The 27,857-nt window shown below is 43.2% G+C and overlaps 1 protein-coding gene across 12 annotated transcripts in view; it reads left to right on the top strand.

The window, feature by feature from the left end:
* EXD3 (exonuclease 3'-5' domain containing 3) overlaps positions 1 to 27,857 on the top strand; it is a 290,826-nt gene that overhangs the window by 37,622 nt on the left and 225,347 nt on the right. For 10 of the 12 annotated variants that reach the window (XM_056351779.1, XM_056351776.1, XM_056351780.1 and 7 more), the window contains exon 3: positions 27,445 to 27,558. In XM_056351779.1, the coding sequence (XP_056207754.1) occupies positions 27,522 to 27,558 (37 nt within the window). In that variant the 5' untranslated portion in view covers positions 27,445 to 27,521. Of the gene's footprint in view, positions 1 to 22,142; positions 22,253 to 22,971; positions 23,171 to 27,444; positions 27,559 to 27,857 lie in introns of those variants that run through there. The other 2 variants (XM_056351770.1, XM_056351771.1) reach the window with 2 other exon arrangements.

Raw genomic sequence — 27,857 nt, 5'->3', positions numbered from 1 at the left:
TCTTCCTGACAACTGACTTGTTTTACTAATGTACATCCTGTCTTAGAAGTGATTTCTTCTTGGGAAAAATTCAGTGCTGCAGTGATTGCCGTTGTCATTATTTTATACCCTTGGGTTTTTACAGAGTCCTTCAATACCACACTGGTGATGGCTTTGTTTATCCTTTGGATTGATGACAATGTACCCTCAGTTCCTTCAGGTCTCAGTGGGACCTGACGTTTGAATAACTGGGGGAAAACTCCTTAGCAGAGATTTCAGAGTTGACCATTTGACTTGGGTGCAGGAATGAGCATCTGGAGACACAGGATGATGATTTCCTTGAAGAGGACTCCTTCAGGAGGCTTCCTGGTGAAGAATACAGTTCCTGGTGCTTCACCTTTGAGGAACTTTTAAAACACCCTGGGTGAGCCTAAAACCTACAGGGCATACAAACAGGATTGCTTAGTGGGTAACTGAAGTCATAATTGCAAAATAAGCTTATAATGCTAAATAATAATAATAATAATAATAATAATGTGTAGTTCCTGAGGCTCAGCAAGCAAACAAGTCAAAGCTGCAAAAGATCTTTATAGCTCCCCTCTTAGCAAAATTAATTTTCTTTGCCCACTCTTCAGTCCTATCAAGTGTATCTATATAGCATGCCAGAGAAGTCAGAGGCTTTGGGGTTATTTCAGGCAAAGGCCGTGTCTGTGTACGGGCATGTGCACATGTGTGCGGGCATGCACGATATTAATGGCCTTTGTGAGTGTCCTGCCAGGATGCTTTAGAACAAGACTCCAGCTGTGTTAGCTGTAGCAGTGTGCTGAGAGGGAAAGGGGCAGGCAGTCCATCAGGAAGGTAGCTCTAAGGGTAAGCTGAACTTCATTTGTGGAGTTTGGTCTGCTTTTACCCTAAGTCTCCTAGTGCTTGTGCTAACATGTTCCAGTGATGTGCCCCACTGAATACATGAGATAGTGCAGTCTGTGTTACCTTTGGACAACCTGTATCTATAATCTGTATTTTACGAGAAGCAGGGGAGTTTTGTAAAAGAAGAAATCACATCTTTTGAACCCAGGTGTAGATAGGTGCATGCTGGCATCATGGTGCGAGGTATATTTTTGTAATGTGTTGAATGTTTATTTTCTGCCAGTCAAAAAAAAAAAAAAGAAAAAAGAAAAAGATTGAGTTGTATTTTAGGTAGCCAGTGTGCCCCGAATGGCTTTAACACCTAACTGAACAAGCACAACTGAGAAGAGGCTACACAAAGAAGAGATGAGGTCTGATAACTACTTGCCTAATGCTATGAAAAGAGGGATTTCTCTGAGTCTGCTTGTGACAGACTTGTTGGTAGAGGATCACACTAAGCCAGGGTGAGCGAGCAACCTACTGTTGGGAGATTTATAATTACTTTTGAGTTGACCAGTGGAGATTGTCTGCCGCGAGGGATGTCTGCACAACATTCTGCAACATTTCCTCTCTATCTTTCTATCTTTAAACCTGCAATTTTCCCCTTTGTTTTGCCTGGCTTGACTTTTGTCACTTTCTCTTAACTGTGGCCCAGCTAACGTAGCTGCAAGTCTGTTGGCCATTTTGTTATCAGAGTTGGACGAAATGGAGATGAGCTGCCAGGTGTTGGTAATACTGCATCCTGCCCATCCAGTAACCCCACGTCGTAAACATGGGCAGTCGTAAATGAAGATCATAAAATAATAACATGATTTAGGCAGGAAGGGACCTCTGAAGATTACCTTTGCCTTGTCTTCTCAAGGCTGGACCAACTTCAGTTACGCCAGGTTCCTCAGGGTCTTGTTCCTCCTTGGATCTGTAAGCATGGTGATACCACTGTCTCTCCAGGCACCTGTTCCAATGTTTGGCTACTCCTGTGAATTTTATTTCCCCTAGCATCTCATCAGAATTTCACTGGTTGAAACTTGATGTTGCTCGTCATCTTCGTACAGGCTTTATTTACCCTGAGCACACTCTGGGAAGAGCAGCAGTTGAGATTTTCAAGCAGAAAGATAAAAACTGCAAGAAAAGCAGCCCTATCCATTCCCTGTTTGTACCTCTGGCTGATGGTGTCAGGCTATATAGTGATGCCAGCAAAGTTTTGTTTGCATCCACCAGCAGCAGGAGAACGTTTATTAGCAAAACCATACAAATATCCTTACTCTGTTCAGGTCTGTAGCTCACCAACGCAGTTTAAGGAAATGGCAAGGAGCTAGAGGCTTGTTGCAGGGTGAGTGATGACAGGATAACTGGACCCCTGAAACTTTATTGTTCTTTGCTGACTGGATTTCTGTATTACATGCAGTGAACCTTGTTGTGGAAGCCAAGAGCTGGAATTACTGAACACCTGTGGTTTTGTTCTTTGTTGGAGTGAGGAAGAGGATTTGTCTGCTTTGACCTCCCATTTCTGACTAGTTGCCCCTCAAGTGGGTTTTCCCCACTGCAAGACAGTATGTGATTATGCTGCTTATTAGAGTGCCTCAGTGTTGGTGCTGTGCACAGCGCAAGGGCAGGTGGGGTCTCATATTTGGACAACTTGTATTTTAAACAAGAGCAGCAATGAAGTAAAGTGATGATCGTTGTTGTGCATTAGCACTTCTTCCTGAGTCAAAATCACTGCAGAGAATAACGGCCCTTGCCTGCCATGTCTTCTCAGCATTTCACCTAACAGATCTGACGTCCAGAGACCAAATACGGACAGTCTAATTTTTGGCACACTCCCATTAAAGGTTTCAACCCAGTAGTGTTTCTGATATGGGAATTCCTTCCTTACAGCTGGATCAAAATTTCTGCTAAGTTTTCCCTGAAGCCACTTGGTCAAGTCCCTTTCTCAGGAGTGGGAAATTACATTAGTCCTCTTAGTAGAGGAGTGACCTTTTATTTAATGTGGTGAGTCTGATAGAAGAAGGGGAGGTGTAGAAGATGGTTAGTACTGTATATTAGAAATTTTTGTGTGTTGTAATCATGCTTTAAACACTGCCAAGCATTCTTATTTTATCAGGTAGTTACTGTTGTTTCTGGCAAAATACGGCTGACGAAATGCACAGCTTGGCTTCTTGTGCAAAGGGAGCCCTTCTTAGGAAGCGGGGACTCCTGCAGCATGAGTAACTGATTAGTACCGGATTGCAAGAACTCGTAAAATGATTTGGAGCTGGTTGGAGAAGTAAGAAATAAAATAAGAAGCTAGAATGAATTGCAGATGTGTGTTGTAGATTTTAAACTGGGAATCCTAAAACCACTTGCCTAAGTTGAACCACATTAAGGGCTTGAGAAACACCAGGTCCATGGGAATCCTGTGCTGCTTGGCATCGTGTCCACAAGCCTCTGTTTTTCAGGCTAGACACCACATTTTCAGCTAGAGACTGTTTGGGTTCCAAGCAGATTTTTTTAATTTTGTTTTAAGCTAAATTAAAAAAAATTGCAGCCAGCAGCCAGGAGAATATTTGGCTTTTGTTTCTTTACCAGCTGTTTTTGTTCTCGGAAACTCTTTTTAGCTCCTGGTGTGTTTCTTCAATTTGTAGCTTATGAATTGCAGGAGCAGATGATACGCTGCTGAGTGCACCCTCTGTACGGAGCTGTGTGAGAACCGAGCAGTTGTGTGTTAGCAAGGGCAGGCGAACAATTTGTCATTAATTCCTAGAAAGAAGGAGTTTTGGGTGAAGGTCGCTAGACAGGATTTTGTGACTGAGAAGTTGGCTGCTTTCAAGAAATCTTGCTTTGTTAGGAAGGCTTTAATGAGCTCCTTCTATATCTTGAAGTTTTGCCGCTAACAGAGCTGCGGGCAGTGCCAGCTGCCCTGGAGCAGATGGCCACGGAGAGTGCAGAGCAAAGGCTGTAAAAGCTCTATATGTACGGAGCTGTTATTTACACCTTCTTCTCCTTCAGGTTTGGGAAAGCAGCCCAGCTGTGCTAGCCCTGGTTCTGGCTGGAGAGCTGCTGCCCTTGCTGGCAGCCCAGTCCCTCGGCCTGGGCGGTCTCCGGCCAGCCGCCAGCCCACCTCCCCCTCCTCTGGGCCAGGGTCCTCCAGGGCTGCAGCGTCTCCTTTGATCTCCTGCTGCTCAGCCTTGGCAAGGCGACCACCACGTCACTAGGGTGGGGGCCAAACTCTTGCCTCCTCACAGCTATAAACCCAGAAGTCTGGTTGCATATTTGTTGAGATGCTTCTTATCTCAGCCATTGTTTTACCTTTCCTGCTTGTTCCCTTAACAACCACTTTTGATCCAGCTCCATAGCGACTAACCCATCATACACCCACGCATGGAAGCATGCATCATCGGCAGGGAAAACAATGCCGTTATCTCCCAGTTACTGCTAATGGCGTCAATATTATTCTTCATTTGTCTGGTGTAAGAATGAGAAAGAAAGAGGCAGTGTTCAGATTGCTAATGGTGTGAATGCCTGGCTTGTCAGTCTAAGTCCTTTCTGAATCCATTTACTTTACAGTTTCTTCGCTTTGATCTCAGCCCTGTGCGTTTTCTCTGTAGCTTTAATTTGTTAAAGCATGTAGTGCTTTATCATGTGCTTAATTTTAAGCACAGTGAGAGTGCTTATGTGCTGAAGCTTGTTCACAGATGTGTTTCTGTCTCAGGACTGGTGTGTGAATGAGGAGCCAGGGATTGTGGCTTAATTCTAGCAAGGGATCTAGCTGGGATTTTACTCTGAAGAATTATTTTTTAAAGACATTACTTTTTCTGCACAATTAATTTATGGTGCGGTATGATAAAAACGTTATTTAGATTTCAAATGCAAGTAGCCTAAAATGAGGAAATGCCAGAGTTAAGGATGCCTGCACAACACCAACCTACCACAATGTGGGTGTGAATTATGACAGTCTTTAATTACATGACCACATACCAACTTTTTTTTCCAAAGAACTGTTGTTTTTCAGTGTTGAAGATGGATGTGCTCTGGAGTGTGTAGTTAAGAAAGCTCTTGCCTGTCAAAGCTCTGCCTCACTTCTTTACTGTAACTGGAGGGTTTACAGGGAACCAGGTGGTGTATTGCAGGAGAAAAGGAAATATTGACTTCTGTTCTGATTTCCTCCATAGAGTTCTCATACAAAGGCATAGGGTCTTGAAGCTAAGCACACTCAGAGCCATTGTTCAGCATTTTAATTAAATTGTCTCTGAAAGGTAACGGTGGAGGGACTTGTGGAATAGCAAAGAGTAAGGGTAGTGTTGGGGGAGCAGGATTGGTGAAGGAGAGTGGTGATGAGGGAATCCTCTTTTGGGCGGAAGGAGCCAGGTAAGTAGTTTAGAACCTGTGAAACATGATCAGTGGGTAGAGGAGGAGGTTTAACTGGCACAGAATCCCTCCTTCTGCTGTATTACCTGCAGTGTGCTTCTCTGCCTAAAATCTTTCATAATTTTTTCCCACCACCCTGATTGGGATAGTTTAATAAAAGATACTTGGTGACACACGCTATAACAGTACCACCTGTGTGGTCAAGCTGAATGCTTTAAAAAAAAACCACCACCCCCCACCCCCCCCACCCCCCCAAGTTCCTGAGATCTCAACATGTGTGCCTCATGATAGTGGAAATGCCTCCCTCTGTTTCAGTTTCTTACCTGAAAAATAGAGATAATGCTACCTGGTACACTTGAATTTCTCATTTCATGGCTTCTAGTCTCAGTATGGCTCTGTGTTTTGGTGCATCACCCTCTATTTTGAACGTGGTGATGATGAGGAAGGAGGTGTTTTGCAGAATTGTAGTCATTCTTCATCTGATTTTGTTCCTCACAGAAAACTCCAAATGGACCTACTGGCTGTATTTTCAAGATAAATTATTCTACCTTTTTTTTTTTTTTTTTTTTTTGGCTTTTGTTTGTTTGTTAATCGAAATGGTGGCCCGAGCACCGCTCCCATTCCTGTATCCTCAAGGCAGGTGCACTGAAAGCTCAGCATGCTGAGCTGGTGCACTGCTGGTGGGATGAGCTGTAAGCCAGGCATTAGCCGAGCTATAGATGTGTTCAGCCTGGAGGTTCCTCCTCTGTGTAGAGTGGGAGGTGGAAGAGTTCTGGAGCAGCTCTCTTTGTCTAAAGATCAGCTTAACCAAAGCGGGGAGGCTTTAGATCAAGATGTTTTAGTCCTGAGCTCCCCCAGGAGAATCTGGGACAGGTTTCTGAGATAGGAAGATGCTGAGCACTTGTGCTGGTTTTCTCACTCATGGGTTGAAAGTTGTTTTGAATGCTTCTGTCTCACTTCTGATACTGCTTCTACAATTACAGTTAACACAGCCCTGTAATTACTGTGCCGCAGATAAAGTTGCTATTTCTTACACTGTATTTTATGTCATGTTTCTCCATTGTTGCAAATTAAATATTTTTATAAGACCAAAAAAACCCAAACCCCACAGATGTAAGCTTTGAAGAGAATTGCATGTTTTCAGAATCTTCAGCAATGCATTTAGTTTGATTGATTCTAAATTTCCATCATCTCCATGTACCCGCTTACTGCAGGTGTGCTGGATTCATGGCATGCTGTATCTGCTTTACATGATGTAAAAAACTTTGTAAATGCAACTGCTAAGAATGCAAAGTATTTTTTCAGTGTGAATGTACTTTTAAAAAAGAAAATCCAATAGCATGGTTTGTTTAAGCCGCTTAAATTGTTGCAAAAACTGTGTTGGCTGTTGCAAAAACTGTGATTTCCTCATTTGTATTCATTTTTTGAATTTGTTGGATTTGGGGACAGATAATTGCTTAGCAGCATAAGAATATGTGTAATTCCCTAATACATTATAGCATATTACCTCTTCAGCAAGTTTGTTATACTCTATCATCCTTTGTCCCACAAAATCCCTTTGCTCTATAGTGAGTCCCACAGTACCAAAAACAGTGAGACTTTTTTTCTTTTTTTATGAATAGCAGCTTGTTGTAATCTTTTAAGTTCAAATTCTCTTCTGTCCAAAACATGTTCTTACTGAGGCTTGGGCAGTTTGAAAAAAAACCTGATGAGCAATTTACTTTTAATTTTTGTCTTACTAAGCCTGATTATTGTTTTAATTATCCATTGTTATTGTTTGTGACCTTGCGCTAGAATTGTTCAGTATGAGTTTAGAAAGATTCCTGCTTTTATGTGAGGAGGGTGTGACTGTGAGGAAATGTTTGTTCAGTTGGGTGGAACAACTTATCTTTCTTGTGCTTTCTTTGTGGGACATTCGTCTTCAGCTGAAAGCTGCAGGATCACTTATTGAATTGTTTATTGCCTCCAAAAAGAAAATGGTATTTTAGATTTAGTGGATTGAATTGTCTGTTCCCCTAAAACCTCCAGGTGATCCTGTTAACTGCGGGGAGATGCTTGAAGGGCACTGAGATGCTGTTAGTACACAACTTCTAGCATATAGGAAAAAAAGGAGAAATTGAAGGGAAGGAACTGGGCAAACCTGAACTCCAGAGAAGCTGCCCTCTGCAATCAAAATCTTTTCCATTTGGAGTGTGCAGTGTAGCCATGAGGCAGTAACTGAATGTGTTTTAATGAATAGAGTACTAAAATTGTTGCTCGATAATTTGTAGTTGTGCATTTCTGTTTTGTATCTTGAGGAGTTAAATTCCTGCGTGGTGGAGTCAGGGTTTTGATGTAATGTTGGAAAGCAAATGCTGCCAATTTGGAGTCTATGACTTTAGTAATTGGTGGTCCTACTGTGTTATCCATAACAAATGGACAGTTCAAATGCTTTATGTTTATAGAACTAATTTCCTAATTTAAATGCCTATTTAAAAGCTCTGGTTTAGTGTTTCATTTCTCAGTGACCCCATTGTATTGAGGGATTGAGTTTCAGATCAGAGTCTTTCTAGATGTAATACAGTACGTTTTAGGAGCACTGCACTATCTGAACTATACTGAATATGGAAGACAGCAATGAAAAACACTCTTGGTTGCATACAAATTACGTGAAGTATACTGGAGATCAGAAAATGTTAAGTATATGGCTGAGTAACAGTTATTCTAGAAAGCTGTATAGATGTGAAGCTTAACCTTTGTGCTACAAACCTGTGTATTTTTAAGAAAATTCTTTTCAAAGTGATCACTTAGTCTAATGCTGATATTAGTGGGTATGCTTTTAAAAGTGTTCAATATATGAGGTTGTACTTCCAGTTTTTCAGTAAGGAGAACTACATAGATACAATTAGGAAACTAAATATAAAGTAAGGTGGCTAGATCATTAAAAATAGGTAAGTGCCATTCAATCTTTAAAAACCAGTTTGCAAGCAGTTTTATGTTTTACATCCATGCAGGATTTTTGAGTGATTTGTTTGGGGCAGGGAAGAAGCAAAATAACTAGAGGGTTGACTTTTTTTTTTAATAAATATTTTAGTGCAATTACTTGATATACAGATTAGATGTTTATTGTTTATGTAGTAGTGACCAGTAAAAAAAAGTTATATATTTGAACAAAACAACTTAGATGAAGGAAGCGAAACTGTGAGCTGCAGAAACCAGTGTATCGTTTCAGACCACGCACATTTGGGAACAGGTTTATATTCCAGCTTCTTAAAACCATCACCTCTTGTTCTAATCAGTAGCATGCTTGTTGAAAATAAACTGAACCTCCTGGGGGGAAAACAAATGAATAATGTCCCACTTTTCATTAGAATCTCATTAGTTTTGCAGTTATGAGGTATAAATCAAAAAACATAAGCGAAAACAGCAGTTCCCAAAACACAGTCCTGTTCAGATTCCTGCTAATGGCTGTCTGGCTCCTTATACTTTATGTCTCTCTGTGATTGGAATTCAGCAGGGTACCGTGAGGTTTTCAGGCTTGTCTGGTTAGTATAGATAGCATGAGAAAAATACATCTGTTAATGTACACGTTTGAAAGTAGTTTCTGATTCATGTGAATGCGAATAGGTGGGAAGTCTGCTCACCAGTGTATTCTCAGGGGTTTGCGTACACAGCGTGTTTGAGCACATTTAACTTGGCCCAAAGAAGATGTATTTTTAAAGAATTTCTGCCATGATTATGGAAAACATGTAAAAAAAAAAAAAAAAAGGCTTAATTGAAACTTTTTGTCTTGGATGTGTTTTGCAATGCAGCAATTTTAATTTTAGTGAAATATGGACATTGTGAAACTACACAGATCTGAAAGTGGGCATGAAAATAAAGGAAACTTAAAATGTGTTTCCTTCACACACAGTTTTTGCAAGCTTATGTTAAACCAGATAGTCACAAAAGCAGAGTGTGATGGTTCATGACTTAAGCAGCTAATAAAACTTGCAGAGATCAAGATGGGGAGGTGTACTTCTTTCCGCATATAGCTTTAGTGGTCTTGGGGGGAAAAAAATCTCTGGCTGTAATAGAAAGATTGGTTTTATTTCTGAAGTTGACTGTGGTGCTGTGATCTCTATTTGAATCCTAATGAACATAAGCTCTTCTTCGTCCTATCCTACCAGCTCTCAGTGTCTGTTTCTTCTTGGATCAAGGGACTTTTCTATTGCAGAAGTGCAAATCCCAAAGGAAAGGAGAGGGGTGCAATCTTGGGTCTGTCAGCACAGTCTCATTGACTGTGAGTACAGTAATAAGAGTAAGGCAGCTCAGGGAGCAAATAAGAGGGAAAAAGGCAGATGATACAGTCAAATCACTATTATTATTGTCATAGATTCAGAATGCATTTGCTTTGATGTCATTATTGACCTGTGCAGAGTGCTGTGCTGGCTGAGGTCTGGAAACAGTACAGCCACCATCACACCATGGGGAGCCAGGGCCATAAACCCAGTTTGATCTTACACTGCTTCCATTTCGGATCTACGTGTCCCTGCAGTGCCTTCCCAGGAGCAGGGAAGGGTGGCTTTTAGGGGCACGGGAAGGGTCCTGCCAGGCTGTTGCTGTGCCAGATATGAGGTGACCCCCTGGCAGAGCACTGTCCCCCCTCTGCTCCTTGCTCTAGGTTTAAGGGGCTCAGGGGCTGGGTGCAGCAGTGCTTGCACCCACAAACCAGCTTCAGTCCTGAGAAGCCCTTCTGCAGGTGGGCACAACTCTAAGGCCTAGCAGGGCCCTGCTGGCTGGCTGCACTGCAGGGCCACTCTGGCCAGTCTCTGCAGCCCACATCAGCCTTCTCCATCACCTGGCAAGGTCAAGACCCCTTCTGAAATTCCAAATCCAGGAGTGGGCTGTGCTCTCAAACAGGTAAAACATAACCCCCACAGGAAAAAAAATGAGTCAAAGAGGAAGCTGATGGCCTTGTGATGGGGTAAGGAGGAAAGCAGGTGAAAGCATTCTCCTTGGCCTGATGCTGTAACTATGGCCTACTTGTCTGTAAGTACTTGTCTTGTACTTAGCCGAGAAAATGCCTGTTTGTTGGTGGCTGTTTGTTTATATAAACATAAGACCCACGCAGGCAGCTGTTACCTGGGGAGCCTTTTCATATTAAGGCCTTTAGGACAAAGCTAGACTTGTTTGCTTTTTGTGGTTGTTTCTGCTTAACCACATGGCTTTTGTTATAGATATGGTAGATAATGTATATAACAGTTCAAGGAGAGGAAAATGGCTCTAGTTAAACCAAATTCTGTGGAAAATCAGTTCCCCTTTTAATATTACAACAAAAAGACTACCTGCTTGCATTTATGTAATACCAAGCATGCGTAATTTTAAAAAGTGGTACCTTCTTTCATACAAAAAATGAACTTGCTGGGCCCCAACAGATTTAATAGCTGAGATTGGAGGGCACATGCAAGTCTGTTCAAAATCTGCTGTAATTTGAAATGAACTTTGATTTCCTGCCAACCTGAAAATGTAGGTCAGGAAAAACAGGTACTTGTTTCTACAACAACTGTCTGAGTGCTGTGGTGTAACTTGCAGAAGTGTTCTGCTTTTTTTGAAAAAGATTTGCATTGATTTATAAATCTTTAAATTTAGAAAAATGAACTGGTCTTTTGCTTTTTCCAGAAGTGCTTCATTCTTTCCACAATATGTGTTTGGAAATCAAAATGCTCTTTTACTTGGAGAGCAGAGGAGAAAGAAAGTGAAACATTCACCAGTTTGAAATGTTTTACATTTTTTAGAGCAGTGCAGACTGCGCTAACAAGTTTTGAACCCTTCCCTCCAGAGTGCCCTGGGATGCCATGTGGCCTCATTAACTTGGCTACTCCAGGAACAGATTGAAAGCTGCTATTTTCATGTATATTGTTTAAAACTTGGCTGCAGTGATGAGGTAGGGAGGGAACACCAGGGAAGGGAAAAAACCAAAAGAAGGAGAGAGCAAGAAAAAGAGCCTTAAGGCTGATATCGCTAGTTGTTTTGTTACTGATACTGAAAATTTTGTAATTTTGCCTGGATAACATCATTTTGGCTTTGATATATTCCATTTGGGATGTCTTCTTTACACTTGCTGATTTTAACTTGGATTGAGATGAGGAACTTCCTCAGATTTGAGCACGGCTCTATAAAGTCTCTCTTGGTGGTAGGTTAAAAATAGAGCAGTTTTGCATTTCTTTTCCCTGCTGTGGTCTAGATGAGGTGCGAAAAGAAACAGACTTTGTAATTCTACGTGCTGTCTCCTGGGTTTCATGTCCTCCTTGAGCACGGGACACGTGGCTGGTGTGTCTCCTTTGGAGGAGCTTTTAGCCAACTGCCAACTTGTTCAGGGTAGGGTTGAGTGAAGTCAGGCAGATGGACACCTCAGCACTTCCATGGGTTCCTTGGTAGGGTGTGCACGTTGCTTGAGGATCTCATGCTCTTGCTCTGTTAGCCTCCATGGATCTGTGACAGAGTGAGGTGGCTTCCGTCTTAGCTAGGAGTAGGGCTCTTGGTACCTGAAGCGGGCATTTGAGTATTTTGTGGAGGAGCAGGGTGGGGGATTCTTCTCAAAACTGTGCTGTGATGGTGTGGAGTTCTGAGGAGAAGGTAAGAGGTGTCCTGCTTGTGCCAAGCCCTTTGCCATCTGCTGTTCTCTGTGCAAAACAGTTCTGTCAAGTACTGCCTGGGTGGTTAGCAAAGGTTTTGGTAAGCTGGCATTTCTGACAATACGACCAATGATAGTTTGCAGAGAGCCTTGAGCTTTCTTTTGATGGCCACTGAAGGGTTTTCAGATCTGGGTATTATTCAGCCCTCCCTTTCCACTGCCACCTCCCCTCTTCCTCCCCCTCACCTTTCAATACAGAAATACTGCATTTCCTCCTTAGTCAAACCAGCAGATCCATGTGAATCTCCTGTTATTAAATGAAATCGTGGTTATCAGCACTTGCGGTTGGTGAAGCCATGCGTGGCCAGTGCCCCTGGAGCACCCTGGAGGAGTGCAGCAAGCTGTCCCAGCCCACATCCCCAGGGCTCAGGGAGCAACACCTGGGATGGGAGTAAGGGCTGCCTGCCCAGCCTGCTCTCCACTTCTCTCCTGGGAACAACAGTTCTGCAAAATCTTCATGTTTTGAAAGTGATTCAGTTTGCTTTCAGGCTACTGCATTTGAATTCAAAATTTCAAGTATTGAGTAGTCTGGGTTTGCTATAGAAAATAAGTCTAGATTGCTGCTGGTGATGTAAGTAGGGAAACAGAAACTTTCATGAAGGAGAGCTGTGACGGGTAATGGCTTTTGTCATGATTGTGTCTATAGGGTAACAGAGCTGTGCAGCTCTGCTGGACAGGGGTGACCAGAGTGCTTTCACCGACATCAGCTAAGGGATACAGCGAGGGGCTGTACTGGCAAACCTTTGGATTGTGCAACCTCCAGAAACAGTGTCCTTGTTTCACACGAGAAAATAGTTACCCTCTCTAGTTCCTGTTAATCTTGGCATGTCCGCACACAGTTACTCTGAGGTGAGCTGTTCCCTTGGGTACCTGGGGCTGGAGATCATCTTTGAAAGTGTGGCTTTCTGAGCCTTTAACATTTGATTAACAGCTTTTACTGCTATAACTGCAGATGTATGAGCAAGCCTGATGCTATCTGATCAAAGCTTTATTATTTGCAAGCTCTTTCTTCCCTGGTACTGAAGTCAAAAGCGGGTACTAGAAATGCTTTCGTTTTAGCATCTTTTGCTGTTTGTAGATCAATATAGTTTTAATTGTCAATTCTATCCAGGAATCGTTTCTTTTTCCTTCCTAATTATTTGCTCAACCCTTCAGAGGCCTGGGGACTCTTTAATGGCATGGTATCAGATTGATTGTTAGTGTATCTGAGGCGTTATTGTCTTAAGCTTGGCTTCTGATGCTGCGTGCAGCAGCGGAGCGCTGCAAGCAGAGAAGAATGACAGATGAGCGGAGGCTTCCTGGAGAGCAGGCAGCGCATCCCCCAGCTGTTTAGAAGAATTGAGGGAGAAAAAAAGGAGAAAGGCAGATTATCCCATTATGTTTACAGGGCATCGGTCACACAAACAATGACTGTCCTCTTTGACAAGAGGATTGTTTAATTAGTTAAGGGTTTGATAAAGAGATGACTAAACATACAGTGCTCTGAAGGCATCTGCCTTTTAGTACAGCAGGCACGTCCTCCGCGCTAGTGCTGTGCTGGGCTTTTTCCCCCCGAGAAGCACCGGAGGTCTCCAGAGCTCTGTTCCAACTCTCAGAGCTGGTTACTTTGAGCATATTAAATTGAATTTCTGTTATCTGAGAAACAAAATTCTATTTAGCTGCCTGTGAACTAGTTCTGGGCATTCAGAAAGAGTGAGGCAATCTAAGTTTTACTTGGAAAGGTATATTTTCTTATGTATATATGCTGGTACCATCAGTTCTCTTATCTTTATAGCTTTTCCCTTGCTTCTCTTATTTGTAATGTAACAAGCAGTGCCAGGTTACATTCCCTCCCACAGACTCTGAACTGGACCAGAGTGAGAATCTATGTAAAGAGGTTATTAATTATGCATAGGTAAGTGGGTGTGAAACAGTGGAATTCAAAATGCATGTTGCAGTGGCTGTAAGTACAGTATTACATTGGCTTTTCCTTGCTTCTGAATTTGACCACAAAATCCAATTTGAAATACAGAAATAATGACTAGAGAGTGAATTTAAGTAGGATATTGAAATGTTGGTGTTAGCATCGATTCTAGTCTGTGTATCTTCTCAAGAGCAAGGAGTATACAGAAATAAAATCAGTATTTCATAAAATGTTCCATCCTAGCCATGAAATAGTATACATTTAGCATTCTGCTGCGCTTGCAATGGTTTGCTTCTTTTTAAATTGGTGTCTGCCTTTGTAAATTAATACTGACAAATAAATACACATAATGTGTAATAAGAAATAATGTTGTATCAAATACAACTTTTTTTATGTAGCTACTAAAAATTGTTCTGTTGCTGTATTGCACTCTTAAGCCAACACTTAGAAACCACTCATTTCTCAGTGTCTAGTATAATTTTTAACTTTTGAGCCTTCTGATATTTTTTTTCTTGGAGGCTTTTCATTCTTTGTAATGTTTTGTAACCACAGAACAAATACTTCTAATCTATCAGAGAGAGTGCGTCATTAGACATTTAATCACAGCCAGAAATGGTATGTATCAAGCATTTTAAATTCACGGGGGGATTGTGCATCAGGATTAACTGTCCAGCGTTGGGGACAAACTGCCACTGTGTCTTCCAGTTATTGATCTCGCCTTTGCAAGCTTCCTCTTTGTTTGCTGAGTGTGACAAAGTGGGTAGGCTGTGCCATGTGTCAGCGTCCTTCCTCATCCGGGCAGGGGAAGACAATGCGTTCAGCATCCCAGGTGGCAGGGGAAATGGTGATAAAGCTGCGAACACTGATTTAAGCATAGAAATTCCTCCATCTCAGATACTGGTGTTTGTTTTTTCAGTGCTCCTTTCTTAAAATGGCAGGGCTGCGAGTTTGCCCCAACCCTCAAGAAAATGAGCTGTTACTGCATTTCTTACGATTAATTAAAATGTACAAACAGCTGCAGCCTGGTGCTTCAAAGATCTTATCTGGATACAGCACTGTGTCTCTCGGGGCCTCTTTCTGCTCATTCTCCTTTATCCACTGGTGCAGGGCTTGATGCTGTTTGACGCAGGGGGGTTGCAGGAGGACAGCAAAGCTTTACAACTGCTGCCTGCTGCCTGCAGGTGTCACGGAAGTTTGTGGAGTCCCGTGTTAGTGCCTCACTTGCTAAATTTCTATTATAGCTTCCTAGAGGGATGTGTGATGTTCTAATAGATACATATTTTTTTTCCCTCCCAGTAAATAGCAAGCAGCCTTAAATTACCACCGATGAACAGCTTTCCTCCTGCTGCACCTGTGTGGTATCTCTGGTTCAGGTTGCTGTTGGCCCAGGCTGTTCCTGTCTTCCTGTTCTCCATAAACTTAGTGTGAAGGAGGCAGCAAAAGCACCTTGAAAGGAATTTGGGTCGAGTTCTTCATCAGTACAGGATGCTGCTTCATGCTTTCACACCAGTGAAGATCAAGTTTCTTTTCAGTAGGAGCTGTGCCAACTTCACCACCCACAGCTTTGACAAAGGGTATTGTTTCAGCATTTGAAGTGATTAATAATTTTTAGGAGGTTGCAATTTCCCATTTTCAGCATGTCGCCTCTGATTTCCTTTTTGTGTCCCAGAAGGCTTTGGAGAGGCAGAGTGGCATGGTAAGGAGTGCTTGTGCAACCCGGCATACCTGCATGGAGCAGGGGCTGTTGCAGTTCTTCCTGAAGTGCATTGTGTCCATCCAGCCCTGTTTGATAACAAAGTTAGTAGCTTCCTCAGCCACCAAATAATGTTTTCCTTAACTGCCATCAGGCTGTGAGAAATTTCCTCTGTGATGATGAGTTTAAATAACAGCTTTCCTGCACCTTATTTCCATCATTAGCCTGGTGGAAATCCCCGAGGAGGACTGCAACAGCCTACAGTTATACACAGCTTTAAGAAACTCCATTTCTGCAAGGGATGCAGTCAGTTAATCACTGAATCCAAAGGTACCTCAAAGACCGTGAGGAACACATGGGACAGCTACAATCAGCAGTGTAGGCTGTCTTTTCAGCTAGTGCCTTTGTTGTTTAGCAAGACCCTTGCCTGTTTTCTGTGGTCTCGACTCACTTGAAACACCCTGCAGGGAGGGCTGTGCTTACAGCTTTCTACCTTGCTCTGTGCTGCAACTATTGCATGGAAACTACGCAAAAGAGACATTGCTTTGCTGCTCAAGTTAACAGTTGTGGGCAGTGAGTATTCATGTGTGTTTCTAGCTTCTTGTAGCACTGTGACAGCAGCACTCAAAGCTGGAGTGAGCCTTTGGTGCCTGGCCTGTTGTCTTGTTTTGGATTTGTGTTGCTGTTGCAGACCTGTGGCAGTGATGGCAGCAGCGGGGTTATGTGTATCTGTCCTCATTTGTTTTCAGTAAAACCTGACCTGCTGAAGTACAGAAGTTAGTATACACAGGGCGGCTGAGGTGTCTTCCACTGAGAAAGGGAGTGAGGGAACTTTTTCTCTGAGCTAATGCATGCTCGCTGCTGAGCACCTTTCTTGAGACACCATACAGGAAAAATAAAGCCAGGATAAATAGTTAAATAGTATCACTGCCTAGCTTCCCAGTACGGAGGGCTATTAAGACACAGAAGTGGAGGAAGGGATGATAAGGGATGATAAGGGATACCATTCTTACCAACGTCCAAGAAGGTATGTGGCCATGGAAAGAAATGCGATGCAAACAGTGGGAGAGGCAAGCAGATGCAGCAGAGCACCCTTCTGCTGTGACTTTTGGCCAAAGCACCCAACACTTCTGTTGCCATGCATCCTCTGGACAATGCACGATGCTGGTCCGGTACAGCATGCAACCTCTGGGGTTTAAAAAGGAACTTAAGGGGCTGATCTCACACACAGCTGAGATGTGCATCAGTTCGCTGATAAGAGTGCGTAGTATCCTGATCTTTTTACTGACCACCATAAGCACATATCCCACAGCATTGCCTCCAGGATGCCTGCCAATAGTATGGCGCTGGTGCTCGCTGAATTGACGATACCAAAGGAGACATCATAGTTCCCTTTTCATTTGCTTTTCAGACCCTGCAGTTTCTGGTAGGCATCTGCAAACTCAGAGTGGAGAGCTTTGCGGGAGAGCAGTACAGGGTGAGGTCTCTCTCCAGTGGTTACTTTGATCAAGTGTGGACTTGTGCATATGTAATGCCTTATAAGAGAGGTACTTTATGGCACTGTGGCAAAGCAGTGCAGAGGCACACTGTCTTGATGTAGCTAACTTGCTGCCCTGTGAACAAGTGAATTAGATTGTAACATCCCAGAGCAGACATGGCATGTTGAAATGAAAAGGGAAGGAATCCCAGTCTTCCCAGCGGTTGCCCACAGCTTTGCTGTTTCTCTTTGAATTTGTTGCCAGTTTGTTCAGATGCCAAATCATTTGGCAGACGTAAATCAGATATTCCTGCCCATGCCTAAAGGAGAGTAATAACGTTGGTTCTAACATTTGTATTATTTTATGGGTCGATTCATCATTACTTAAAGGTCTTTCAAAAGGTGGTTAAAACTATGCATAAGCTATAGTAGTTTCTGAAAAATTAGACCATGATTATTGCAACTGTAACTGCAGCTAATAAATCATGCTGAGAAAAACACATGCCTTTCAGGTTAATAATATTGTTTATGGATGCATAACAGTCCAAAAGCTGGCTAATACAGCTTTTTTCTCAACTTCTGAAGACAGTGGTAGAGACTTCAGTAACTACTGAGATCTCCTGATCTGAGCGGAGTTTCATGATAGCTGTGGATGGCACTGCTCAGAATGCTTCTGAAAATCAATCCAAGCCTTTGAACTTTGGTACTCTGTTCCCCTGAGATGGGGTGACCCATTTTTTGGGTGGTGATACAGGAGGAGGCTGGGGCTTGTTTATCATACTAGAACCAAAGAGCAATGAGAAGGTTATTGAAGACCCATCTTCCAGTCATACGGAAAAACCTGACTCACTACCCAGGAGTTTCAGGAGTGGTTTCTTTGTGCTGGCCTTCCAGGAGTGATGCGAAGAGCACAGAACCCCACCTTCAAAACTCTCTTTGTTTTGTACAATATCATCACCGACCAACTTGGTTACAAACCGATGTCCTATGTGAAAGCTGTTTATGCCACCAAAGATGATCTTGTTAATCCCACTGATGGCTTAATCGCTGTATTTAAAGCCTGCATTCTGAGGAAGACCTTCTCTAAACTTATTCAGGAGGTAAAGGGTGAGGAAGAATTCTCCCCAAAGCAGTTTTGAAAGCAATTTATTATTGAGTATGGTGTAGATAATACTGATACAGCTTGGGAAGAGGTCAAAATTCAGTGCAGTGTGTGGTGAATAACATGACCCCACTTTGTTCTGACTTTGTGGGATTTGAAATTCTCCCTGCAGTCCAGCAGAACGTTGTTTCTCTTGCTGTGGGTGCAAGTGTGAGGAAGCATACAAGGAGAATGTGGTGGAGTTACTGGCTTCATGCTCTGAAAGCTTGACAATGACTTAATTGGCTTTGATAAGCATCCTTGATTGACCTTGATGTCATCAGGTGATGACAGTGAAAATGAAACTTGTTCAGAAACAGAGAGAGTGCTAGAAGGCTTACATTGAAGGACTGATAGGGGGTTGTTAGTCCCCTAGGTGCCAACAGGTGAGACTGTTCAGGACAGGTCTTCTCAGAGAGTGGGCCAACAAAGCCACCAGTGTAAGGTTTGATCTTACAAAGAGATATACTGGTCAGAGTCTCAGCCCAGTAATCTCTCATTTTAATTCATATTTCAATTAGTAGTCAAGATCTTCAGCCACAGCAAAGTTGTCTCATCTGGCTTTTCAGTCATTGCTAGATGTTGGCAGTTGGTCTCCGATTGCTGCAACTCCTGCCTCTCCAACCTCCATGTCATCCAGCATTCCTCCCTCCTTGCTGCCTTCTGTCACAGCATTTAACAAAGAGGCTATTCCCTGAAGGAGGTAGGAGGACTCATAGGCAATGATGTGGGTAAAAGGCAAACAGAAATAAGGGGTAAAACTTACTAAAACAAGTAGCTTCTTGTTGTTGACAAAGTGTATCAGATCTCAGTTGAGAAAAAACTGTGAAGAAAATCAAGGCCAAGTCTGATAAGGTAACCTGGAAATTAAAATGTCAATAGCTTGTGGAACTTTTGAATTCTAAAAATGTTTACAAGGCGTAATAGCAGTGCCCTTGGGAGACAGAAAAGGAGCTTGCCCATGAACTTGCATGTTGCCTGTGAAACCTGTGCAAGCTGCAGACCTGTGCGGCTCCACTCCGGGTGTGGGCAGCCCGTTAGTAACTCTGCTCGAGGACGGAAGATGAGGAGCTGCAGACAGTTGGGATCTGAGGGATTTGCTAACAACAGGGATAACAGAGGAAATGTTGATTTGAGAGGAAATCCTTGGATTATTCTGCTTTGATTTTAATAGTGTTTTGACATGGTCTGGAGTGAAAGTAATCTATGAGAAATCAACACAGCAGTGTTTCAGCTCCTTTGAGTGAATAGAAAGGGAGATTAGCAAGGGAAGCAGATAGAGATGGAGAAAATTTACTGGATTGCTAAAATTACTCATCCATCCTGTAAAAAATTTTTCTTTAGTGTTGTGTCTATAGCTAAAGCTATTCAAACAAAGCCCTCAGGAGACGGAAAGCTTCAACATTTTTTATTACGGAGAGGAAAAAAAAAAGAAGTGGCTTTGTTAAAGACAAACTTTTCCTCCCTCCTCCTGTAAATTCTGTGATTCTTAGAATTGTATCTGTTTTGTCTGGGAGTTTGCTTGAGCATCTGTCAGTCAGGAAGTGATTGTGTTTAGTGCATTTTTACCAGCATCACTGTACTTCCAAAACTTTGTAGTGTAGATGTGGCTGAAAAAGAGTCTCTCTTGGTGATCCCTTAGGAGGAACCCCCAGAGTGAAGCATTCAGTAGGAGGTAAGAGTTCAGATCATGTTCCTACATGCATTGATGATCTGTGTGTCAGTGCTCTGACTCATGTCTGCTGGCCAAACAGCTGCAATAATTTAGGACATGACTGTCCCCCACTGTTTAGTAGTGCTGCAGAAGGAATGTGTCCTTGTATCTCAGTTTCTCTAGCTCACAGCCCAGCAGTTTTGCACAAATACTTTCACCCGCTGTTCACATTAACGTGCCAAAACTGAGAGCTGAAACATTGGGCATACGATTCCAGTCAGCTGTGCTGTGCAGGCAGTGTCTCTTGGCAGAGCAAGGTGGGACAAACAGCTGGCGAGAGCAGTGTCTTCGGCTGCCACAGCTACATTTGCCAGAGCCTGTCCAGCAAAGCCTTTTAGAAGTATCAGACTCTGGAGGATGGTTAATGCATTCTAGAAAAAAATGAATAGGTGTGTGCAAGATAAGAAAGCTTCCTCAGCAATCCAGGAGAAAGTGTTCAAATACTCTGTTACAGAGCTCTGGACATGTTAATAATGCTGGGTTCATTGCTTAACACTGGTGCCTAAAATCAGACTCAAACCTGAAATCAGAATGCTGGGAAGCAGTCAAAGTGCCTGAAGGGCATCAAAATGAAAGAGCCCTGGCTCTGTTTTGGGAAGTAGTGAAGTTACATACTGAGTCCCCAGTGGTGTTATGCTTACAGTGTTAACACAAAGCTATTTGAGGATTGGAAAAAAGAAAGCAAAGTAAGCTTTTTTTCCTGATTTGAGGTAGAGCTCATGAGATACTGAATTGTCAGCAGTTGAAGTAACTACGCTGTATCTCCTAGTACAAAGGTTTTATTTGTTATGGTTAAAGTAGTCTTGATTATTTAGTCCCCTGGCTTTTTAAAGGTTTTCAAATTGTTCTATGTTGTAGTGGTTTTCAGTAGTGGCCAACACACTGGAAATAAATGTGTGAAGCGTGTTGACCCTGACCTGTTTTTCTGTTTGCTGATAACTTTTTTTTATACTTCTATTCTGGTTGAAATTCTGCATTGCATATTTCCAAAGGTTCCTTAGTTGTGTTTTTTAAGGTGGTGGTTTGGAGGTGGAATGATCCTTTGAGATTCTTTCTACTGAAGTGGAGATCCCTTGGTAGATTAATTGCAACCTGCATGTTTGAAACAGCATTTAGAAAGTACCAGTGTAAGAATCCATTTAGCCTGCAAGCTGTCTTTTGGTTTACCCGGCGTGTGCTGTCAGGCAGGGCTTGTTCTCCTGGCCTTTCCTTCACACAAGAAAAGAAAAAAACAAGAAGCGGAAAATTGCAGACGATAACAAGGCTGAAAATCAGTCTTTAAAGTTAATATATCTCAGAAGATTAGGTTTCTGTTTCGCTGTTGCCTTTACACAGAATATTCTCTGTTCTTGCTGTTCATTGTTCCGCAGGAATCTTCAAGAGCAACACAGCAGCATCAGGATGTGTCGCATTAGTAATTCAGTTACACAAACCCATTCGCTTCTGGTGTCTGCTGACTACAGAGGGTTTGGGTGTCACTGATCATGTTTAAACATCTTGATGTACCTTTGTGTGAGATGCCATGTGTTGGACACGTTGCAGGATTAGTAGCGGGTACAGGACAGAGGCATGTGTGAGCATGTCTTCCCTTCGTGCTGCCGCTGTTGCTCCTCTGCCCGGTGATCCTACTGCCCACCTACAGGGACATGGAGGGGTCACAAAGCTACAGGTGCTGTGTGACAGGTGTGGCGTGGAGACTGTTGAGGGAATTGTGCGTCGGAAGTGTGGGACTGGAAGGGTTCAGACAGACGGTTCCCTTCCAGGGACAATACCATACCTGAACTGGAACACTGTGCTTTGAATTATTGCCGCCCTTTTCATTCTCCAAATTCATGTTGAAGTGTAGGTCACCTCCCTGCTACATACCTTTTCAGAAAGGAGGGAGAGGATAGATGCTGCATGCGAGGTGGTGGGGGGTGTTGGTAGGTGGAAAGGCTGGTAAATATAAGGGGGTTAGGTAGCACCAGAGGTAGGAGAGTAGGGCACCTTCCTTTATGTGCTGTGCTCAGTTACTGGAGCAAACCAAGGGGAAGAAGGGCCATCTGTAGTACAATTTTACATAAACACCTGGCCGAACAAATAAGAGAGTAGAAATTCTAAGTTATGAAATGTTCATCTAGAGAAGACGATGCAGATTATGTCGGCAGGGTCTGGCCCTTCCAGCCTGAGGCGTCTGTGCGTGTCCCGGGCCCTGGCTGGGTTTGTCAGCAGAGGGTGCCAGAGACCGGCAAACTCCCTCACCGCTGGCAGCCTCCAAAGGGAAAAGCAGCTGTGACCCGCAACACCTTGTGTCCTGCAGCCAGCATCCTTCCGTGGGGCTGAGCGCAGTGAGAGCACCACCTCCGACACCAAGAAGCACCCTCGCAGCATTGCCCTGAGTTTCAGCAGTGACTTCAGTTGTGCTGGTTGCTTCCAGGATGAGTCTGCCAAGCAACTGAAGGTGATTGATGTGTAAGAAGAGCAAAATGAACAGGGAGAGCTTGGTGTGTGGGGTGGTACCCATTTGCATTGCTGGCAGAGCAGGGGGACTTCATGCTTAATTTGGAAAGGTAGAGGGAGATGGGAAAAGGCAGTGATCAGCAGCCACGGTCCCATGCTCTGATATGTAGGCAGGAGTTTGGATCTGTGTGTGCTGCTGGCCTGCAGGAGCCTCAAGGTGGGAGTGATTTTCAGGTGTTGAGTCATTCTGGGAGCCTTTCAGAAGATGCTCAGAGCCAGCAGTGTGGTGGCAGAGGAGGCTACTGCCAGGCTTTTTTTTCTCTTGGTGCAGTGACCCTCTTCTGAGATGCTCTGTTGCAATTAGCTTCGAGGAAGCCTGACAGAAAACTGTCTCCCAAGTAACTCTGGAGGTTGCAGGGATAGTTAGAAATCATGTAATGTATTTATTTCATCCCACCTATCCGTGACTTTTCAGATCAACAAGAAAAAAAGGCAAACTTTGTTCTCACTAAATGCCCTGGCAGGTACACCTACCCTGTGTGTGTGTCTGAGCTGCTTTCCTCTAGCTCACGCATGCCTTGGGAGTCACAGCGTCCTGCCTATGGGAGAGCTTTAGAGTACAATCATTGAAGCATCGAACTAAAAGGTCTTCCTAGGCTTTCCGAAACTGAAGTCCAAGCTGTGCATTTTTTTTTTCTTTTTTTTCACCCTTTTGGAAAGGAGGACTCGTCTCATTTCAAGAAGTTCCATTAGGTTGTTTCTGCCTTCTGGAATAACCCTCCTTGCTGTGCCACTGCAAATTGAACAAAGTAGTGTGTCGCTGCGTTAACTTCACTTGGATGCTGCTGGTAAACTGTTTACCCTGGCTGGAAGGGAAGCCGTGACCCAGCTGTTTGAAGTTGCTGCTTCTAAATGGAGGGTAAGCTCTACTGTCAGGAGTAAAACACACAGAAATTAGCCGCTGGCCTGTGACTTGCAGTCAGCTCTAGGTTGTGAAAGGCCAGGTGTGAACTTACTGGTTTCAAACATTGCCCCACATGGTTGGTACCTGCATGTGACAATTGTTTTATTCTTGGTATCCTGTTGATGATGGTGATGTGCTGGACGTTCTGCATGCATGCGGGAAGACATGTTCACTGGTGTACAGGGCTTTCTCGACGGGTTCAGGTTTTATTTATGCCTTTGGGTGTCACAACAATTTTCTTATTGATGTTAGGAACTTGGACAGGAACTTCCATTAAAAATACATTCTTGTCAAGCTGATGAGTTTTACCTTTGGGGGGGGGGGGGATAGCCTTGATAATCTAACAGGCTTCGATAGACATCTGTTAATATTTTGTCAGCTGCTTTCTAGTTTTAATGTCGGAGCTAGCGAGGTGAAGGGTGTATGCTAGAATTGTGTAGCTCTGCTGGTTTGAGCCTTCAGCAGTTTCAGTGAATCTTATGATAATAATGCTATGAAATTAAATTACACTCGTAAATGATCAAAAACTAATAATTATTTAATAAAAAGTCCATTAAACTGAAGCAGAGAAAGAAGCATCTCCTTCTTAGAATGAACTCAAATAAAATCGGTTGATACAGAAGGTGGCTTTTAGCCTCAGGGTCTTCTCCTGGTCTGTTCCCGATAACACACTGGAGTGCTGGCTTCTGCTGTGCCGTGTTTCTGATGGTGCTGTGCAGCCCTGTCCAGATGGGAGCTCAGCAGCCCACGGGGTCTGCTGGAGCCCTGCCTGCTCCAGGGCCATGGTGGGCAGCTGAGGTTGCCTGGGCTTTTCACACAGGCTCACTGTTGCTGGTAGGCACTGGCTGACAGCTTCTGCTGCTCTTTGTTTTTAATTTTTCTTTTGTTTTTGCTGGTGTCGGTGCTTTTTTTTTCCTATGTCCTTATCACAGAGAAGTCAAGTTTCTATTTCTGGGTAGTTAAAGATTTATGTGATAAAGGAAAGACTGTAAAAATAGATAGAACTGCTATTTGCATTTCAGCCTGTGGTATGAAGAGGCCACAGGACTCTTCATTGCTTTTTCCCACTTTAAAATAACGTAGGCTACTGAGATTGCTTGTAAATAGGCTCAGTATGTAGGTTAATACGTGTCATGCTGCAGTCTGAGATGCTGTAATTCAAGCATGGAGCAGAAATGTTCGGTGGTGTAGCACAGCTGGTGCGTTACGAAGAATGAAGTGTTGGGTTGGTGGCTGATGAGAAGCTAAAAGCCAAGTCTGGCCCTAGAGCTGCTGTATCGAGTTTAAGTACAGGCTCCAAAGTCTGTAAAAGTCAATGAAAAGACACCCATAATCTTCAGAAAATGCTTTTGTTAGCACTTCTGGGACTGCAGCTCCTTGACCCATACTCCAAAGTAATATTTTTTTTTTCTGCAGAGGGATCCGTAATGCTGGGTGTCTTTCGTTGCATGTGCCTGTATGTTCTGTAACAGTAAAGCAATAAAAGGCGGGTTGCAAAAATGTGAGATAGGCTTAAAAATCACAGTATGGAGAAACCTATAAATAAACATTGCTTCCTAGTATTTGTTGTCTTTTTTCTAAAACTTTAAATTACTCTCACTTCACATTTTCTAATCTTTTTCTATAACCAAGCAGAATAAAAACCTTCTTTTTGTTTTGGTGATGTTTTCTGAAGAGATAATTTTTTACACAGTCTCTTCACCCAGCTGCTGGGCTTTCAGGAAGGCACCAGCTATGGCAGGGCTTGAGATAATGGCACAGGATCTGACCCCACAGAGGGTTAACAAACGACCAGGAGAGAGATTTACTGCTTTTCTCAGCATGGCTCCAAAGCTGAGGGTTTAGGAGCCTCTTGTTCACTCCAGCCCCGTGATGGCCCTGCTTGAACTGAAATCACTCAAAAGGAAACGGGTGGCCTCCAGTTCCCTGTCTGGTGGTGGCTGTGGCCTCAGCTGTTCTGAGGAAGCAGGACCGTGAACTCTGCTTACACCATCATCTGAAAAAGCCTCTCCGTCCACCTGAATGTTACTTCACCTTTGGGAGAGTTATGGACTACAGGCAGGGGAGTTGTTGGACGTTTTCTAGATACTCATCCTTTTTGCTTCAGACCATGTGCATTATTCAGGATGGCAGGGTACAATCGTTAGCTCGTTTTGCTTAAATATGAAGCAACAAACTCCTGCATGGCACTAGTGCCAAGATCAAGAGCTCAACAGTGCACACACCCACTCTGAAGAAAAATCAGAAGTCCTTAGAGAAGCAGTTTGGCAGCTCTTTGCAGAACCCTTTTTGTTTAGCTGTTCCATGCTGGATTTCCTTACAGGGAATGCTTTAAACCAAGCAGAAGACGTCCCTAAGAGCAATTGCCTTCTAATGTGCCATTATTCACCACTGTAAACTGATCACAACATCCTGCAGGACTGAGTATGTGGAGTTACGTTCTGCCTCTGGACACACTTGATTTAGACCTAAGTGGGGCTGACCTAATAGGAAAAAAACGCAAGCTTGATCCTGACTACAAAAATAGCAGGCAAGGAATGACAGAATAGCCTTTTAAATGAAGAACAATTGAATTTAATATTAATTCCTAAATTACTCTCGTATGATGTAAAAAAAGCAAAGCTTGAGGGTTTTGGTCTTGGGTCTGCTCTCAAGGCAACTGGCAGGGGGCAGCTAGCCCTACCTGATGTGCCCATTAAAAGCTCCTGTAGATGTATGTGTGATTCCAGGATGTTGTGATTGAGGGTTTGGTTCCCTGCCCCTGAAGAGTCAGTCCTGCTGGAATTGCTATGCAAAGACATTTAAAGGGAGTATAAAAGAAATCTTGTCAGAGGTCTGGGAATCTGCCCAAGCGCGTGTTTGTGTCAGTTACTGTGGTGGGGTCTCGCAGGACGCAACCTGGAAAGCCATTGCTTGCAAGTGGGGAAATTCTTCTCCTTTGCCCAACTGCTGAGCAGAGCCAAATTCTTCAGAGTCCTGGACCATGAACTTGCCATTTCAGTGGGTTTGTGTCCTCGGACAGATTGCAGATGAATTACAACCCCTGTTGTTCTCTGGGAGACTAATAGGGTAAATTGTGTTTAGGCTAAAACATATTTGTTCCACTTTTGGTATCTTCCCCCCAGCCCTGCGCTTTTCCCACCCCCACCCCCCCCCACCCCCCCTTCTCCTTAGTTAAAGACCTTAAGGAAAGTGAAGGCCTTTTGCTAGTACAACATATTGAGGTTAATTCTGACCCACTAGATCACAGCTGCTTGCACTTAGCAGCATGGCATGAGTTGCTATCAAAGATGACCCTTCACAGAGCCTGGTAAGAATATAAACCTTTTGAATCCCCCTCTGAGTGGCATACACCTCATGCTGAACATGGGATAGATGTTTTTGAAGTTAGATACCATCTTCTGAAGAGCAGGAGGCTATTACTCTGGGGCCATCCAGATGCGCTGCTTGTTCTGTGTCATGTCCTGCTTGATTGTGCCTTACTTAGACTGCTGCTAACAACAAAAAACAATATACTGATGTGTACCTTTAGCTTGTTGTACAGTAACTTAAATCACTTGTTATTGCTAGTCCATTTGTATTTTTCTAAGCATTTGTGTTCCACCAGCACACTCAGAGTGAGTACTCTCGAGGGGGAATTTCCTTCCTGATAAACAATTCTGCAATGTGATTCAGCAGGAAGGATGTGGTGGTTAAGGCACTGGACTGGGATTTGGGAGACATGGGTTCTGTTCCCAACTCTACCACAGTCAAGATGTGATGAGTGGAAGGGCAAGCAAACAAAGAGGAGGAGCTGTTTAGCTATGGCAAAAACATACTTTCACGTGGACTGTTTGTCCAGTTTGGAGGTTAGATAGGTCTGGCTTTTTGTTTGATTCATCAAGTAAACAATGTTAGAGACTCCTGTTTGTGCAATTGAAACCTGAAAGCTAATCTTGACCTATTCCAGGAATCCAGCTGTTGTTTTAAGTACATGTTGCTTTAACTTGCATGAAATTTCAGATGCCACTTTTCAGTGTTTCTTGGTTGACCTAATTCACCAATTTACCATTTAGTTCTCTGATCTTCAAGCAATATGCTGTGGCTTCTGTGCTAAGTTGTATATGCACACAGTTTCTCCCCTGTCTGTCTTAGATTCAAAGGCAACAGACCACACACAAGATATTTCCTTTGTCATGCAGGGTAGAGTTCCTACAGTTTGATAGTAATGCTACATTCTTTCATTTCAGAAGCGAGAGCTTGGGGTACCAGCTCTGAGTTGTAGACCTCGAAATTCAGCATCCTGATTGGTGCTGCCTTTGGGAGGATGAATCAGGACAGTGACTCAAGTGATCAGCCCCGTGGTGAGTTTTATGCTTGTCCAAGTGTTTGTATATCTTCTCCTGTTCATTCAGAATGGTTTGCTTTCTGTTTATTTTCCTTACTGCTATTGGAGGAGAGTGCTGAGTCACAAATACAGCAAAACCCATGAATGTAACACTAAGTTGTGTGCCATGAAGGTTACTGCATCCTTGAGGTTTCCAGGTCCACATCTAGATATCTGCATTCTTAGAACTGTACTCCAGGTTAAAAATTTTTATAGCAATTGTTTTTATAACTTCTCACCAATTCAGCATAACACATGATTTTTATTACTGTGTGT

Source organism: Falco biarmicus, chromosome 9, assembly GCF_023638135.1.
Source record: "Falco biarmicus isolate bFalBia1 chromosome 9, bFalBia1.pri, whole genome shotgun sequence".
In the NCBI taxonomy this organism is placed as follows: domain Eukaryota; kingdom Metazoa; phylum Chordata; class Aves; order Falconiformes; family Falconidae; genus Falco; species Falco biarmicus.
This window is presented reverse-complemented; position numbering and strand designations above follow the sequence as displayed.